Below are 18951 nucleotides of genomic sequence, written 5' to 3'. Positions count from 1 at the left end.
GGACTGGCTTACAAATATACACATCACAGTCTATGGGAGGGCATCACAAATGCAGGGAGGCAAGAATACACATGTAAATCCTGATAAAATACTAAAACAATACTGATGATAAATCATCTCGAATCTGGCCTCATGCACACGACTGTTTTTTTTTAAGGTTCGCAAAAACGGGGTCCGTAGGTCCGTGATCCGTGACCTTTTTTTCATCCGTGGGTCTTCCTTGATTTTTGGAGGATCCACAGACATGAAAAAAAAGTCGTTTTGGTGTCCGTCTGGCCGTGTGCAGAGCCAAACGGATCCGTCCCGAATTACAATGCAAGTCAATGAGGACGGATCCGTTTGACGTTGACACAATATGGTGCAATTGCAAACGGATCCGTCCCCCATTGACTTTCAATGTAAAGTCAGGAGTCCCTTTTATACCATCAGATCGGAGTTTTCTCCAATCCGATGGTATATTTTAACTTGAAGCGTCCCCATCACCATGGGAACACCTCTATGTTAGAATATACCATCAGCTTTGAGTTAGATCGTGAAACTCAGATCCGACAGTATATTCTAACACAGAGGCGTTCCCATGGTGATGGGGACGCTTCAAGTTAGAATATACCAAAAGAACTGTGTACATGACTGCCCCCTGCTGTCTGGCAGGTGCTGCCAGGCAGCAGGGGGCAGACCTCCCCCTCCCCCCCTGTATTGAACTCATTGGTGGCCAGTGCGGCCCCCCCCCTCCCACCCCTGTAGCTAACACATTGGTGGCCAGTGCGGCCGGCGCCCTTCTCTCCCCTGTCGTTAACACATTGGTGGCCAGTGGGGTTAATTGTGTACAGCACCTGAGGGGTTAATTGTGCGGATCACAGCCCCCTGTAAGAGATCGGGTGCTCCCAGGCAGCAGGGGGCAGTCATGTACACAGTTCAAAGTATATTCTAACTAGAAGCGTCCCCATCACTATGGGAACGCCTCTGTGTTAGAATATACTGTCGGATCTGAGTTTTCACAAAGTGAAAACTCCTCAGCTCTGAAAAAGCTTTTATACAGACGGATCTGCGGATCCGTCTGTGTGAAAGTGGCCTACGGCCACGGACGCGGATGCCAATCTTGTGTGCATCCGTGTTTTTTCACTGACCCATTGACTTGAATGGGTCCGTGAACCGTTCTCCGTCAAAAAAAATAGGACAGGTCCTATTTTTTTGACGGACAGTAAACACAGATCACGGATGCAGCTGCAAAACGGTGCATTTGCCGATTTTTTCATGGACCCATTGAAAGTCAATAGGTCCGCAAAAAAAAAAAGAAGGGAGATGGCACAACGGCCACGGATGCCCACAACTTTATCTCACTGTGATTTTCGTAGTAAAGAGATCACAGAGAGGCACGGAACAGTATCATGTTACTGCTCCGTGCCTCTGCTGTCTGCATCGGGTCTTGGCTGTCATTCACGCAGCGGATGTCACGCACGGCATCCACTCGTGTGAAACAGCCCTTAGTCTAAGGCTACATTCACATGACCGTATGTGTTTTGCGGTCTGCAAAACACTGATGCACAAAAAATACGGCTGACATCCTTTTCTCATCTGTATTGCATCCATTTTTTTGGGAGGATCCATTGTAACAATGCCTAGCCTTTTCCGCAAAAAGGGAAAGAATAGGACATGCTCTATATTTTTTGTGGGACTATGAAAGGGACATCCGCAATTCTTGCAGACCCATTGAAATGATTTGGTCCACATCCTATCTGTAAAATAAATGGAACGGTCACGGAAACAAAATACGTTAGTGTGAATGAGGTCTAAGGCTGTGTTTACATCTGCATCCTTAATTCCGGAACAGACTGAATTGACTGTATTTAGCGTACATGCAACAATTTTTGTCCAGCCGAAAGCTGGCACATATGCCAGTAAGCAGCCGGATCGCCACCGGATCCTATTACAGTAAATGGGGATTCAGCGGTGCGCGATTGTATCCGGCTGTGACAAAATTGGAGATGTGAACCCAGCCTAATTCATCAACGGCTGTGTGACTTTTAATATATACTAGGTAAAAGACTGACAGCCAAATCAAAAATGCCAGTCAAATTTATGTCTAAACACAGGCACGCTTGATAAATGTGCCCCACAAAGTGCACACAGGTACGTCTGGATAGTGTCTGCAGTCTTCTGTGGGGCAGAGCTCCTAGTAAGGGTCCATTCACACATCCGTGTGTGTTTTGCAGATCCACAAAACACGGACATCGGCAACGTGCGTTCCGCATTTTGCGAGCCGCACATCGATGGCACTAATATAATAGGGCATGTTCTATTTTTTTCGGGGATGGAAATGCGGACCCGGAAGCGCGGGTCAAATTTCCGGATTAGGGCTGCACATCGTGCGGCCCCAAAAAAATGAATGGGTCTGCAATCCCGTTCTGCAAAATGCTGAACGGAATTGCGGATGTGTGAATAGAGCCTTATATTGGTGGACATGATATTACAGACTCTCTTTAAGTTTTTCACAGAAAATAAAAAGAAATTTGGGTTGCATTATAAAGGAATTTTATAGTATCTCCAGGTACAATTGGGGTCATTTATCAAACTTGTGTAAAGTAAAACTGTCTTAGTTGCCCATAGCTACCAATCAGATTCCACATTTCACTTTTTAGAGCTCCTTTACAATTTGAAAGGTCTAATCTGATTGGTTGCCATGGGCAGCTAAGCCAGTTTTGATAACTCTCCCATATACCGTACATCCAAAAACACCTCAAAACACCCTCTCATTCACTTCAATGGGAAGCAGCACTTGTAAAAATGAAGCATGCTCTATCTTGGAGCAGAATCAGTGCGGAGTCTCCCATCAAAATGAATGGGAAGCATAAAAAAGTTCCATGTAAGTTCATGCATTTTCTGCACTTTTTTTGCCGCAGATCTGCGTCAAAAACCTCAAGCAGAAATGCAGTTTTGTGTTGCAGTGAACACCCACTGGTTAAAAAAAAAGACATTGTAAAAACGCATCTTAAATGCTTTTTCTAAAATCCATGGTTGATTTTTTAAGTGTGTTTTTAAAAATCGGTGGTGTGAACTGGCCCTAATACAGATGTCACACAGTCTAAAAATCACCGTGGACTGTGGAGCAGCCTGGAAAGCCACACCAACATCTGCGGGATTTTTCGCCCTGTTTTTACGGTCACATTGGACTTTTCTACAGAAAAATGTGAATCACGACTAAAATTCTGCAGCCAACAAACCCTGAGTGACGGCCATGGCTCTCCCACATTGCAAAGGTGCATCTTCTGTCCTGCTCTGGGGGACTATTCTTGGCAGGAGCAGTGTGTAATAATAAAAGAAGAAGAATTATAATCATTTGCACCATTTGCCTGGCAGTAAAAGCTGACCTTGTATAAATGTCCCCCACAGAAGTGGCCAAGGGACACCATTAGCATACACCAGGTTTCACCTCACACCTCAGTAAGTGACAGTATCACTGGTGGAGCATGTGCAGGTCATTCCTCCAGTGTAACCACTTCCACCTCAGATGCCTTCCAGCCCGGGGAAAGCTCCCTGCTGCATAGAATGATATCTACACCTTATATTACGGGAGCACAGATACTAGAGAAAGGCGGACATGGCTGCACTCACCCGTCTGCGAGCTCCATGGGACGACACAGAGAAGTAAGTGGAATAACAAGAAATGGACGTCTCGGGTGCCCCGCTGCTGGAAGAGCGCTGCCGCCATCTCAGGCTGGAGAGAGTGTGAGCACAGTGAGCACTCACCTCACACTGATACCCGGGATGCAGGGACGGGTCAGGCCCCTCCCCTTACTGACACCTGGAGCCTCAGGATCCTCTTCCCAGGGCTGTGTGCTGCTACTCACTGAATATGCAGCACTATCACCTAGTGTCAGCTTTCTATACGGCAGTAGTATTTATTCACAGAATCTCATTATTGGATATCTATTGCCATGTTGTATTTCATTGCAAGCACTGCAGTGTAGCATGTGCTTACTGTGCCTCTAATGCTAATACAATGAGAAGCTGATGAAACCTTTTTATAAGGTTATATAAATTGTAGGTGAAACAAAGTTCCTGTAAGCTTAAATGGATTGTCTCACTTGAGCAAATAGCTTTTATTATGTAGAAGTTAATACAAGGAACTTACTAATGTATTGTTATCCATATTGCCCCCTTTGCTGGCTGGATTCATTTTTCCATCACGTTATAAACTCGTTTCCATGGTTACGACCACCCTGCAACCCATCAGAGGTGGTCGTGCTTGCACGCTATAAGAAAAAGCACTAGTCCTGTGATGGCTAACCTCCGGCACTCCAGCTATGGTAAAACTACGACTCCCAAGATGAACACTTGCTTGGCTGTCCTGAGATCTCCACAGAAATGAATGGAGCATGCTGGGAGTCATAGTTTTACCACAGCTGGAGTGCCTTCACTGCACTGTCTATGCGCGGTGACATGGTCCTGGCCACCAGAGAGGCCGACACTTTATCCTATAGTGTGGAAGCACAACCACCACTGATGGATTGCGCAGGGTGGTTGTAACCATGGAAACAAGCAGTGTATAATGTGATGGAAAAATGAATCCAGCCAGCAAAGGAGGCAATATGGATAATAACAATACATTAGTAAGTGCCTTGTATTAACTTTCTCTACATAATAAATGCTATTCGCTGAAGTGAGACAACCCTTTAAGGCGGCATTCCAGTTGTGTGATGTTATTATGAATGGAGTATAACTATTAGATTTGTGGAGGTCCTACCGCTGTGACCCCCGCCAGTGATGACAACAGGGATTCTGTACCCCGCAGAGCCCTCTTAAATGGAGCGGCCGATCCGGCATGCATGCGGCCGCTCCACTCATTCTATGGGGATTCTGGAGATAGCCGAATTCAGCATTCGGCTATCTCTAGAACTCCCATGTAAATAAAAACAGCTGTCCGTTCCTTTTCGGGAGCTTCATGGGGTACAGGATCTCCATTCTCATGACTGGGGGTCCCAGTGCTTGAATCTCCCTTTGAAATGAATGTGAAGCATAAAAATAACAGCTCCTCACACTAGCGGCAGCCTTCTCTGGCGGGTGAACAGCTTGCCGGATCCATACTGCGTCCCGCCACCATTATAGTCATTGGGGCCGGAGCAGCGTTCCGGTGGCACGGTGCACTAGCGGCAGCACAGATCCAGCAGGCTGTTCCCCCACCGGAACAGCCTACCGTAGAAGGCTGCCACTAGTGTGAAAGTAGCCTTACTTCATGCGTTTTCTGCACATTTACATGTTTTCTGCTCATGTAAAAATGAAGCAGCATGCTCTATCTTGGAGCAGAATCAGCGCGGAGTCTCCCATCAAAATGAATGGGAAGCATTAAAAAAAAGTTCCATGTAAGTTCATGCATTTACTGTACATTTTTTGCCGCAGATCTGCGTCAAAAACCTCAGGCTGAAATGCAGTTTTGTGTTGCAGTGAACACCCACTGGTTAAAAAAAAAGACATTGTAAAAACGCATCTTAAATGCTTTTTCTAAAATCCATGGTTGATTTTTTAAGTGTGTTTTTAAAAATCGGTGGTGTGAACTGGCCCTAATACAGATGTCACACAGTCTAAAAATCACCGTGGACTGTGGAGCAGCCTGGAAAGCCACACCAACATCTGCGGGATTTTTCGCCCTGTTTTTACGGTCACATTGGACTTTTCTACAGAAAAATGTGAATCACGACTAAAATTCTGCAGCCAACAAACCCTGAGTGACGGCCATGGCTCTCCCACATTGCAGTGGCCCTCAGTACTGGAAAGGTGCATCTTCTGTCCTGCTCTGGGGGACTATTCTTGGCAGGAGCAGTGTGTAATAATAAAAGAAGAAGAATTATAATCATTTGCACCATTTGCCTGGCAGTAAAAGCTGACCTTGTATAAATGTCCCCCACAGAAGTGGCCAAGGGACACCATTAGCATACACCAGGTTTCACCTCACACCTCAGTAAGTGACAGTATCACTGGTGGAGCATGTGCAGGTCATTCCTCCAGTGTAACCACTTCCACCTCAGATGCCTTCCAGCCTGGGGAATAGTGATGGACGAACATCTGCCAGGACGGTTCGCAAACGCAATCAAATGTTTGAGAACCGCAAGTTTGTGGCGGGTCCCATTCATTTTAATGGCAGGTGAACCTGAAAAACCTTCAGCTCATATTTGCAGCCAAGAAATAATTACTAGAAATGCACACACAGTCCCACAACATGGACAGTGACATGCCAGATGTAGTATTCGAATTTGTGATCTCCATTCATTATTTTTTTCAATGTGAAATATCGGTAATAAAATGTTCGCATATGCAAATGCACTATAAAGAAAGTATATTGGTATATAACACCCGCTTCAATCAGCTGTTTTGGGGGGCGACTGGTATATCACACCAGTTATAATTATTTGTTCCAATACCGTTTGTCACTCTGTGTAGCTCTGGTAACGCAGCAAAACAGCAAACAAATGCTGCAGTACCCAAATGCACTATAAAGAAAGTATATTATTGGTATATAACACCACGCTTCTATCAGTTTTTGGGGGGCGACTGGTATATTACACCAGTTATAATTATTTTTTCTAATACCATTTGTCGCTCTGTGTGGCTGCAGTATCACTGCGGAACTTCTCACCACTGCTGCACAATACAATCTATGTTAGAAAGTATAATTTAAGTGTATTACACCCCTCTGTACTGTACACCTATACCAGTCCTTAAAAGGACTTTTGTGGCCCTATTAGCTCCACACAGCAACATCTCCCTACACTGGCAAAAGACTAAATGTAAAATGGCTGCCATATCAGGTTTATTTATAAGGTAAGGGGTGTGTCCATGTGCTGAAACGTCTCAATTGGCTGTCCTGTCCCACCTGAGGCATGTGTCAAGGGTTAAAGTTCTTCACAATGTAAAAGAATATGGCGGACGCGAATATCTCCATATGTTCGGCGAATCGTGAACGTGCATAGTTTGCCGCAAACCGACCGCCGGGTGAACCGCCAGTATGTCTGGCAGCCAGTTGCCAAAGCCCTCTTAAATATCATCTCAACTGACATCAGACACCCATAGCCAGGTGTCATCACACTTCGTTGGCATGGCCCAGGAACAAGCTCTGTGCCCTCACCTGTTCTGAACCTGCCTGGCAGAAGGAGCAGCAATGTATGCCACCGGCTCTGCACTGCTTTTCAGCGAGGAAGATATTATTGAGGACAGTCAGCAGCTACTGGCCAGCCCAGATTTGGAGGAGTAGTCTGCCGCTTCTTACTGGAGGCGTGCAAGTAGTGTCGATGACAGTGGCGTGGGAGCAGGTGTTGCCAGCGGTCAGAGACACTGCCATTAGACTGGTAGATGGCACATTGTAGGTGTCAGTTTTCCTGCTTTTATCACATGATATTGTTATCCTTCATAACACATGGAGGTCTAAAAATACGCACGTGTGAAAACCTCCCCCACAGCACAGTTTACAATAAAACCTGAGAAATAGGTGCTGTGGGGGAGGGTTCTCATACATATGTAGCTTTAAGACCGCCAGGTCTTTTGTGGTTTTTAATTGTTCTTAAATTGTCACTGACTATTCATACATGCTGATTGCACCCATATGTATTGTTTGCTGGTGGTGCCCATCCTGTTTCATATTTGTACAATGGCAAAATGTCGCTGTATTAACAATCACTGCTGGTATAAAAGATCATACCTGACCCCATGTATGGTCATGGCAACAGCCTACCACATCTGCTTGCCAGATAATCAGATGTCTCTCGTTGCAGCCCTGCAGGGTCAGACAGTGGCTCTCTGTCTGCATCAGGTTGCCCAAGACAGCCAGTACCCAAAGATGACCTCAAGTCTTGCACATTCCAGGCCACTATGCTTTCATTGGCTATTGTTCCTGTGTATTCTGATCTTGGTCCTGGGCTATGCTTAGTCTCATCTTTTGGCCCATTGCATCCTGAGCGCTCTTCTGGTGAAGAACCTAGATTGCAATCCTTGCCATGCTACTGCCACCAATTGATGACCGGGCGATCTGACCGTGAAAAGTCCATAGCTGCTTTTAAGGGTTAATGGGGAAGAACGGGAAGATTCCTTACTCTGTACTTCAGCCTAGCCAGCGGTAAAAACTAATTGTAGCTTAGAGGTTATACTTCTTGAGTGAGAAGCATAACAATAATTACTATGTTACAGTCCAGTCTCTAGAAGCGATCTTGATTTTCATATTTCATTTTCATCTATCTTCCTCAGCATGGCCACACAAGCAGTTAGTACCATCTCAGCCTGCTCTGTAGGACAGTGCAATTATACTTCCCGCTACACTCTCCTAAATATTATAAGAGATTCAGATAAAGAGGCTGAAATATGCTCATTATTATAACAGGGTGCCTGGAGTCTGTTTTATCCATTTCAGTCAGGGCGAATGTACACGTCCGTGTTTCACAGCCGTGAGCGATCCATGGAACCACGGGCTGGATTCCTGCTGAGAGCAGGAGCGCACGGTGTCATTGGTTGCAGACAGAGGAGAGCCACTGTCTGACCCTGCAGGGCTGCAACGAGAGACATCTGATTATCTAGCAAGCAGATGTGGTAGGCTGTTGCCATGACCATACATGGGGTCAGGTACGATCTTTTATATCACAGTCAGGCCGAATGCACACGGCCGTTTTTCACGGGCTGGATTCCTGCTGAGAGCAGGAGCGCACGGCGTCATTGGTTGCTATAGATCATAACAGTGTATTCTAGTATTGCGGCGGAGGCAGCAGGGAGCGCACAGCGTCATAGCAACCAATGACGCCGTGCGCTCCTGCTCTCAGCAGGAATCCAGCCCGTGAAACACGGCCGTGTGCATTCGGCCTGACTGTGATAGAAGTTTCTACGTCCCACCCCTAGGGAGAGCCTGTGTGATTAACATCATGCAGGACGTTCTGGTGCCTACATGAGTGAAACTGATTCATGAAGAGACAGCACGTTACCGAAGTCAGATGCAGTACAATAAATGCAGGAAAACGATATCTAGTGATAGACGCAGCAAGAAAAGAACAGTTATGAGACTAACAAAAGGAATTCCTTAATAGAACACATGGGAATCTTTAGTTATTTTTTTTGTTTAAGTACAAATATGAATGAACAAGGCTAAAGACTTTATATAAAAACACAACACACTCAAGCATATCATTTATATTTCTGTTCAAAAGCAACAATTTGTCAGAACATTAAAACATAAAATATTTTAACTGACAAAATGGGAAAAGACCTATTTTTTACAGAATATCTAGTGGTACCATAATGAGACTAAGCATTCAGCTTGAGTCATTACAATGTAGAATCTGCCCTGTGTTTGATTTTGGTCAGGAACATCTTGGCATAGCAGCATAGTGTCTGCTATAAATGTAAGACATCAGTTGGTCACTTGCAGTAATGCGCCATGTTAACATATCATAGAGGCTCCACAGTATATCTTGCAGGAGGCACAACCATAACTGACAGATATGGGTACAACCGTCAGACACATCTCTAAGACAACCTTAAAGAGGCATACTGATGTTTGGACAAAAAACATGAAAGCAGGCCGCAGGGTCATTACACACACAGCAACAGTACATTCTACATCACTCTAAGAGCAGTAACAGTATAACACCCCCGCCTTGTTGCAGAAAGCTTGGCTTCTGCCGCCCATGTGGGTAACAGGCTACAGTTCCTATCATGCATTGCGGACATCTATTCCAGGCTGTTCTTCTCTCCTTGTTTTCTCCTGGCTCTTGTGCATTTCATATTGTCCTCTCTCGTGGTTGAGCCTTTTACATTAGTTTCCAGTTACAGCCTTCTATAACTTGTAGAGCTGGAACTGAGTATGCTAGACCATCACGTTGAACTACAGGTCGTAACCGTAAGCCACCACTTTTTGGGCTAGTATGTGGTGAGCGATGATGTGTTAAACTACTGAAAAGATTAAGGGAGCATTCACACGACCGTGTTTTTCTTCCACGTCCGTTTGGCAATTTTTGCGGACAATGCACGGACCCATTCATTTCTATGGGTCCGCAAAAATTGCGGAATGCCTTTCATCGTCATCCGTGTGCTGTCCGTTCCTTTTATTTTAGAACATGTCCTATACTTGGCCGCAAATTGCGCTCCGTGGCCCCATAGAAAGTCAATGCATCCGTATGTCATCCGTTTTTTGCGGACCCCTGGACTGATAACATTCTAGGAAACCCCAAGTTTTTTTGCGGACCGTGAAAAACAGATGACACACGGAAGCACCACGTCCGTATTATAAAGACTTACGGAATGGAAACATAACTGAAGACATACGGGACACACGGATCCATGATTTGCGGACCGCAAAACCAACACGGTCGTGTGAATGCTCCCTAAGGGGGAGATTTATCAAACTGGTGTAAAGTAGAACTGACTCAGCAATAAATCAGATTCCACCTTCAATTTTCACATCTTCTATGGCCAACTAAGCCAGTTCTACTTTACACCAGTTTGATAATTCTCCCCCTAAATCTCTATAGACTGAGCACTTTTACTTTGTACTTTCCAAATAAATCATATTTGTATACCAGAATACCCCTTTTAAAATACCACACTGGTTGCACTTAGGAAAGTCTGTTATGAAGCTCTATAAATCAAACAAGTAAATTAAAATTCCAGCACATCACAAATTAAAATCTGCCATCTTTATTGATTAGAATTAAAATACATAGATCAGTGCATGTTTGTCCAAACTGTCCAAAACGAGTAAGCAAATGTGCACTAATCTATGTATTTGAATGAATAAAGAGGAGAATTTTAATTTTTGGGGTGCTGAAATTTTTATTTACCTATTAGCTATATCCCGTACTCCAGTACCCCAAGAGTGTCTGTGCGCTGTCACTGAATGCTCTGCAACCAAAACAGCCAAACATTCAGGTACTCAGGTGGACTGATGCGTTTGTATTTTTGATTCATTAAACCCTATAGCCTTTATTTTACAGGTCACGTGGTTGTTTTTTTTTAGCTTTTTTTTGTCTATGCAATTTAGATTTGATTTAAACCAGATTTAAACCAGATAAAACAGAAAATAAACATAAAACGGTCCCTTTTAAAGAAACAGAACAGTAAATGACAGTTACTCAACTTTGACATTGATGACCAAAACATATATCCCAAAACATGCTGCTCTGGTCAAAACATGCTTATGAAACCTGAATCGGGTGCACATCATTTCAACAAAAATGCAAAGTGCCGTAATAAATGCATATTACTCTTCAAGCTTGGGCCCCGTCGTTCGATTCTTGACATATCCGATATTGATTATAGCAATGTTTTAGACATCTCATGTAAATAAGAGCAACGGAATGTGGATGACACCATGTGCTACCTTATGCTAACCTTACCAAACATTACTTGTAAGTATTATATACAGTCAGCCAGGGCTTCAGAGTACCAGAGTCCCAAATATTGAGGAATGCACATAGTCTCTGCATGTAAATGGAATGTATTCCTTCTTAAAAAAGTCAACTAAACAGCATTACTGCTTTCTTATGGTAACTCCATTTTGACTGGTATAAAATAAATTAAAGATAAAAGTGAAAGGAAAGCTGTGGGAAACGTTTTGTTAATGAAACACATTTTAAGATTTTGGCAACACGGACAGTGCAATGTCCAGATAGGTTTGCCACAGCATTCAAAATACTCATTGATAATTTCATGGTTTTCTTCATTGCACACCGTATCTTTCAAGTAAGAGATAAGGTTGTCCATATGAATGAAATCTAGTTTATATGTGGCTTGCGTTTCGGTTTTTCTTCGTAGGATTCGCCATATTCATTTACCCTAGTCTTATCCACAGGATAAAGCCTGGATGGGAGACAAACAATAGAATTAACTGACTGAGAATACAGGTTCACATAACTATGTCATTTTTAGGACAGTGCTTTAAAGGTCACTTTAGACAAGCGAGTTCAACACTCCAGACTCATTGCATTAGTACAAGACTTGCGTGGGGGAAGGGGGGGGGGGGGGGGGGGGGGGGGGTCTCATAGCATTATATCGATTTATGATGCTATGTAACCCTTACAGTTCTGGAATGTATTGGATAACACCGACAGCATTATGTCAGTGTAATCCAATACATTCCAGAACTCTACAGGTTACATAGAATCAAAAAGCAATATAATGCTATACGACCTCAGTCAGTGCTGGGAGGTTAGGATGGTAACTGTCACATACTCACGCTGCAACTTGCTAATCTAAAAGTGGCTAAAATTTATGAATTTGATTTAAAAAAATGACAAATTTAATATTATTTGATTTTACTTTGGTCCAGTTCACCAAGTTTTAGAACTAGAACATTTAAAAACCATGACAACGTGCATAGACCGAAAGAGAGAAAAAGCTAATGTAAATTAAAGTAAAGCTGCACCTACGTGTGCCTAGTTAGTATTTAGGCGTCATTCTCATGGCTGCTATACTGCATCACCATATGCCTACAATTTATATTGATTTTATTAAAAAGAAATTTCTATCACAAGGTGTAGTACGGAAGGGCTCTCAACTACAAGTACTCGACTGAATAAGCAGTAGGCAACACATGAATATGTCATGTTTTCCCATGGTTGCAACCAGTAACATTGTTTGGATACTGGCCTCAGCGGTATACAGAACGTCACTGTTGCAGTCTGGGAAAGATGACAGAGCAGAGGAGCTGATTGGAGTGGGTGCAGGAAGGGTAAAAAGTTTTCTATTTTATTACGAGGCTCTCAGCTCTTTAGTAAAATGGAAGAGATCGTTGCCTGTAATAGGATCCCTCTCGGACAATCACTTGCATAATTGGCCTGTGTAATATAGGCGTTACTGGTGAAAAACAAAATAACATAAGAACAAATATTCTACTACCACATACTAATTGAGCTTTGTCACTGGAGATAATATTTTGTTCTGCATTGTCTTTATATATTATGAAAATGTATGTTTAACAATTTCAAAAGATACATATGCAGTTTTACATGTAAGGGCACTTTCACACTTGCGGCAGGACGGATCCGACAGGCTGTTCACCATGTCGGATCCGTCCTGCGGCTATTTCGAGCGTGCCCGCGGACTGCCGCTCCGTCCCCATTGACTATAATGGGGACGGGGGCGGAGCTCCAGCGCAGCACGGCGGTGCATGGAGAAAGCCCGCCAGACTAAAATTACTGCATGTCAGGCTTTTTAGTCCAGCGTCTTTCTCCGTGCTCCGCCCCCATCCCCATTATAGTCAATGGGGACGGAGCAGGGGTCCGCGGGCACAGCGAAATAGCCGCAGGACGGATCCGACATGGTAAACAGCCTGTCGGATCCGTCCTGCCGCAAGTGTGAAAGTAGCCTAAACCGGTATTCACACTGCACTTTCAAAAGATACATATGCAGTTTTATATGCAAGCCACATGCAAAACTGGGAACAGCATTTTAAATTGTTCCACATAGGTTAGCTGCACTGGGCACTGACAGTTAGGACATATGTACAGACTGGCAATGGAAGGAAGATAAAGAGAACCTGTCACCTGGATTTTGGGTATAGAGCTGAGGACATTGGCTGCTAGCGCGCCACTAGCACATCCACAATATCCAGTCCCCATAGCTCTGTGTGCTTTTATTGTGTCAAAAAAACGATTTTTATAGATATGTAAATGAACCTTAGATGAGTCCTGTCTCCTCCATGCTTCAGAGACGAGTCCAGGATTCTCTGACTCTGAGCCCACCCACGACCCCTGTGAAGGAGCCCAGCACCGCCCCGCATACTCCGAATCTCCTCCTTGCTCCCCGACGTCACAAAGCTAGAGTTCTGTAATCTTGCAATGCGCGAGCTAGCATATGCGCAGTTAGTTTCCTGAGGCTGATGCCAGCACAGGGAAGGAACACTATGCCGACACTGCACTTGCGCTAACTCGCGCATCGCTAGATTACGGCGCTCAAACTTTGTGACGTCGGGGAGCAAGGAGGAGATTCAAGGTATGCGGGGCGGTGCTGGGCTCCTTCACAGTGGGTGTGGCTGGCCTCCGGAAATGTTAGTAACAGCTCCTTGTGTAACATCCCGAAGTATGTTACCAAACTCTTTATCCCCGCTACAACATGTCAAGTGTAATTTTATTGTCCGTCTATATAATTATATTGTCATTAATGTAATTCTATGTATTTCTAGTCCTGTTTCATATATTATGCTGTAATTTCCCTGTACACCAGCAGGTGGCAGCAATGTGTGATCAGGATCATAGCCAGTTTAGTATTGCTAGACTGGAATAGTTAATTCCAGTTTTAGCCCCACTCTGTGAGCAGAAGTGGGCTGGTCCCATGTCCTGTCTCATGGGGAGGTGAAGAAAGTTCTAGTTAGTGTGCCAGCTACCCCCGCTTGGGGTAGGCTGTGTTAGTAGGAGCCCTCAGAAAATAGGGATGCCAAGTCAGGACCCTGTCTCGGTTGAGACCAGAGAACCTTCCAAGACTGAGCCCATCAGCCTCAGCTGGTTGACAAGAGAAGCAGCCACCTCCAGCCTCCAGGAAGAAGCATTCCTTGTGAGCCAAGCTGTGAGTGAATGTCCAGAGTCCAGAAGAAGCTAAATTCCTCCTCAGCTAGTCAGGCCCATTACAAGTAGAAGACAGACAGAGCAGAAGATAGATACCTGCCAGACTCTCCAGGCACATAGTATAGCTGCAGAAGAGACATTGATTTCTGCCATACATTGCTTATACCTGGTTGGACCCAAGACTATTGCTGTAACTCATGTGGATTTATGCTGCCTCAAGTAAAGACAAGTTGGATTATATCTCCAGTCTGGATCTCATTTACTATTACCAAATTTCCTCAGTTACTCCTATTAACAACACTCATTTTATTGCAACTGAGCCAGGATCCAGGAGTCCAGCCGTACCCAGGTAGGAGACACCGCTGACACTACACAGAGACATTATCCCCCTCTGGCATTCCTCACCTGGTACGTGAGCTATAACATCCTAAAAGGGCACTGCAACAGTACCTGCGCAAGCTGCAATTGGCGTCATGATATATATATATATATATATATATATATATATATATATATACACATACATACACACACACATATCCTAACCCACTGCACCGTACTGCGGTCCTTGCTCCGTTGCACTTGGGCTTTTTACTTGCCTAATTTACATACATATAAAATCTGTTTTTTTGACACAATAAAAGCACAGAGCTATGGGGAATGGATATTGCAGATGTGCTAGCAGCCATCTAGCAGCCCATGTCCTCAGCTCTATACCCCAAATCCATGTGACAGGTTCCCTTTAACCGCCTAACGCGCCGATGCGTCCGGGAGGTGGTTGATTTGTTCCTCCTGGACGCATCGGCGCGTCATCTCGCGATACCCGAGATTTCCTGTGAACGCGCGCACTCAGGCGCGCGCGCTCAAAGGAACAGAAGGTAAGCGAGTGGATCTCCAGCCTGCCAGCGGCGATCGTTCGCTTGCAGGCTGGAGATGTGATTTTTTTTTAACCCCTAAAGGTATATTAGACGCTGTTTTGATAACAGCGTCTAATATACCTACTACCTGGTCCTCTGGTGGTCCCTTTTGTTAGGATCGACCACCAGAGGACACAGGTAGGTCAGTGAAGTCGCACCAAACACTACACTCCACCCCCCACCCCCCCTGTCACTTATTAACCCCTTATAAACCCCTGATCACCCCATATAAACTCCCTGATCACCCCCCCTGTCATTGATCACCCCCCTGTCAGGCTCCGTTCAGACGTCCGTATGATTTTTACGGATCCACAGATACATGGATCGGATCCGCAAAACACATACGGACGTCTGAATGGAGCCTTACAGGGGGGTGATCAATGACAGGCGGGTGATCACCAATATAGATTCTCTGATCACCCCGTCATTGATCACCCCCCTGCAAGGCTCCATTCAGACGTCCGTATGATTTTTACGGATCCATGGATACATGGATCGGATCCGCAAAACACATGCGGACGTCTGAATGGAGCCTTACAGGGGGGTGATCAATGACAGGCGGGTGATCACCCATATAGATTCCCTGAGCACCCCCTGTCATTGATCACCCCCCTGCAAGGCTCCATTCAGACGTCCGTATGATTTTTACGGATCCATGGATACATGGATCGGATCCGCAAAACACATGCGGACGTCTGAATGGAGCCTTACAGGGGGGTGATCATCCCATATACACTCCCTGATCACCCCCCTGTAAGGCTCCATTCAGACGTCCGCATGTGTTTTGCGGATCCGATCCATGTATCCGTAAAAATCATGCGGACGTCTGAATGGAGCCTTACAGGGGGTGATCAATGACAGGGGGTGATCACCCATATACACTCACTGATCACCCCCTGTCATTGATCACCCCCCTGTAAGGCTCCATTCAGACGTCCGCATGTGTTTTGCGGATCCGATCCATGGATCCGTAAAAATCATGCGGACGTCTGAATGGAGCCTTACCAGGGGGGTGATCAATGACAGGGGGTGATCACCCATATACACTCCCTGATCACCCCCTGTCATTGATCACCCCCCTGTAAGGCTCCATTCAGAAGTCCGCATGTGTTTTGCGGATCCGATCCATGTATCCATGGATCCGTAAAAATCATGCGGACGTCTGAATGGAGCCTTACAGGGGGTGATCAATGACAGGGGGTGATCACCCATATACACTCCCTGATCACCCCCTGTCATTGATCACCCCCCTGTAAGGCTCCATTCAGAAGTCCGCATGTGTTTTGCGGATCCGATCCATGGATCCGTAAAAATCATGCGGACGTCTGAATGGAGCCTTACCAGGGGGGTGATCAATGACAGGGGGTGATCACCCATATACACTCCCTGATCACCCCCTGTCATTGATCACCCCCCTGAAAGGCTCCATTCAGACGTCCGCATGTGTTTTGCGGATCCGATCCATGTATCCATGGATCCGTAAAAATCATACGGACGTCTGAATGGAGCCTGACAGGGGGGGTGATCAGTGACAGGGGGGTGATCAATGATGGAGGTGATCAGGGAGTCTATATGGGTGATCACCCCCCTGTCATTGATCACCCTCCCCTGTAAGGCTCCATTCAGACATTTTTTTGCCTCAAGTTAGCGGAAATATATATTTTTTTTGTTTGTTTTTTCTTACTAAGTCTCATATTCCACTAACTTGTGTCACAAAATAAAATCTCACATGAACTCGCCATACCCCTCACCGAATCCAAATGCGTAAACATTTTTAGACATTTATATTCCAGACTTCTTCTCACGCTTTAGGGCCCCTAAAAAGCCAGGGCAGTATAAATACCCCACATGTGACCCCATTTCGGAAAGAAGACACCCCAAGGTATTCCGTGAGGGGCATATTGAGTCCACGAAAGATTGAAATTTTTGTCCTAAGTTAGCGGAAAGTGAGACTGTGAGAAAAAAACAAAAAAAAAATCAATTTCCGCTAACTTATGCAAAAAAAATAAAAATTCTATGAACTCGCCAGGCCCCTCATTGAATACCTTGGGGTGTCTTCTTTCCAAAGTGGGGTCACATGTGGGGTATTTATACTGCCCTGGCTTTTTAGAGGCCCTAAAGCGTGAGAAGAAGTCTGGGATCCAAATGTCAAAAAATGCCCTCCTAAAAGGAATTTGGGCACCTTTGCGCATCTAGGCTGCAAAAAAGTGTCACACATCTGGTATCGCCGTACTCAGGAGAAGTTGGGCAATGTGTTTTGGGGTGTCATTTTACATATACCCATGCTGGGTGAGAGAAATATCTTGGTCAAATGCCAACTTTGTATAAAAAAATGGGAAAAGTTGTCTTTTGCCAAGATATTTCTCTTACCCAGCATGGGTATATGTAAAATGACACCCCAAAACACATTCCCCAACTTCTCCTGAGTACGGCGATACCAGATGTGTGACACTTTTTTGATGCCAAGGTGGGCAAAGGGGCACATATTCCAAAGTGCACCTTTCGGATTTCGCAGGCCATTTTTTACACATTTTGATTGCAAAGTAATTCTCACACATATGGGCCCCTAAATTGCCAGGGCAGTATAACTACGCCACAAGTGACCCCATTTTGGAAAGAAGACACCCCAAGGTATTCCGTGAGGGGCATGGCGAGTTCCTAGAATTTTTTCTTTTTTGTCGCAAGTTAGTGGAATATGAGACTTTGTAAGGAAAAAAGAGAAGAAAAAAAAAATCATCATTTTCCGCTAACTTGTGACAAAAATAAATAAATTCTAGGAACTCGCCATGCCCCTCACTGAATACCTTGGGGTGTCTTCTTTCCAAAATGGGGTCACTTGTGGCGTAGTTATACTGCCCTGGCAATTTAGGGGCCCAAATGTGTGAGAAGTACCTTGCAATCAAAATGTGTAAAAAATGACCGGCGAAACCCGAAAGGTGCACTTTGGAATATGTGCCCCTTTGCCCACCTTGGCAGCAAAAAAGTGTGACACATCTGGTATCGCCGTACTCAGGAGAAGTTGGGCAATGTGTTTTGGGGTGTCATTTTACATATACCCATGCTGGGTGAGAAAAATATCTTGGTCAAATGCCAACTTTGTATAAAAAAAATGGGAAAAGTTGTCTTTTGCCAAGATATTTCTCTCACCCAGCATGGGTATATGTAAAATGACACCCCAAAACACATTCCCCAACTTCTCCTGAGTACGGCGATACCAGATGTGTGACACTTTTTTGATGCCAAGGTGGGCAAAGGGGCACACATTCCAAAGTGCACCTTTCGGATTTCACCGGTCATTTTTTACAGATTTTGATTGCAAAGTACTTCTCACACATATGGGCCCCTAAATTGCCAGGGCAGTATAACTACGCCACAAGTGACCCCATTTTGGAAAGAAGACACCCCAAGGTATTCTGTGAGGGGCATGGTGAGTTCCTCAAATTTTTTTTTTTTTTGTCGCAAGTTAGTGGAATATGAGACTTTGTAAGAAAAAAAAAATAAAT

The 18951-nt window shown here is 44.8% G+C and overlaps 2 protein-coding genes across 2 annotated transcripts in view; both read right to left on the bottom strand.

Annotated features, from left to right (window-relative positions):
- PKD1L1 (polycystin 1 like 1, transient receptor potential channel interacting) overlaps window positions 1–3731 on the bottom strand; it is a 405256-nt gene extending 401525 nt beyond the window's left edge. Inside the window, exon 1 of the mRNA XM_044295257.1 lies at window positions 3613–3731. Coding sequence (XP_044151192.1) covers window positions 3613–3709 — 97 coding nt within the window. The 5' untranslated portion in view covers window positions 3710–3731. The remainder of the gene's footprint in view (window positions 1–3612) is intronic.
- Window positions 3732–10217: 6486 nt separating this feature from the next.
- The window catches only part of CLPTM1L (CLPTM1 like), a 111998-nt gene continuing 103264 nt past the window's right edge, over window positions 10218–18951 (bottom strand). Inside the window, exon 18 of the mRNA XM_044293052.1 lies at window positions 10218–11829. Coding sequence (XP_044148987.1) covers window positions 11745–11829 — 85 coding nt within the window. The 3' untranslated portion in view covers window positions 10218–11744. The remainder of the gene's footprint in view (window positions 11830–18951) is intronic.

This window comes from Bufo gargarizans, chromosome 5, assembly GCF_014858855.1.
Source record: "Bufo gargarizans isolate SCDJY-AF-19 chromosome 5, ASM1485885v1, whole genome shotgun sequence".
Lineage (NCBI taxonomy): Eukaryota > Metazoa > Chordata > Amphibia > Anura > Bufonidae > Bufo > Bufo gargarizans.
This window is presented reverse-complemented; position numbering and strand designations above follow the sequence as displayed.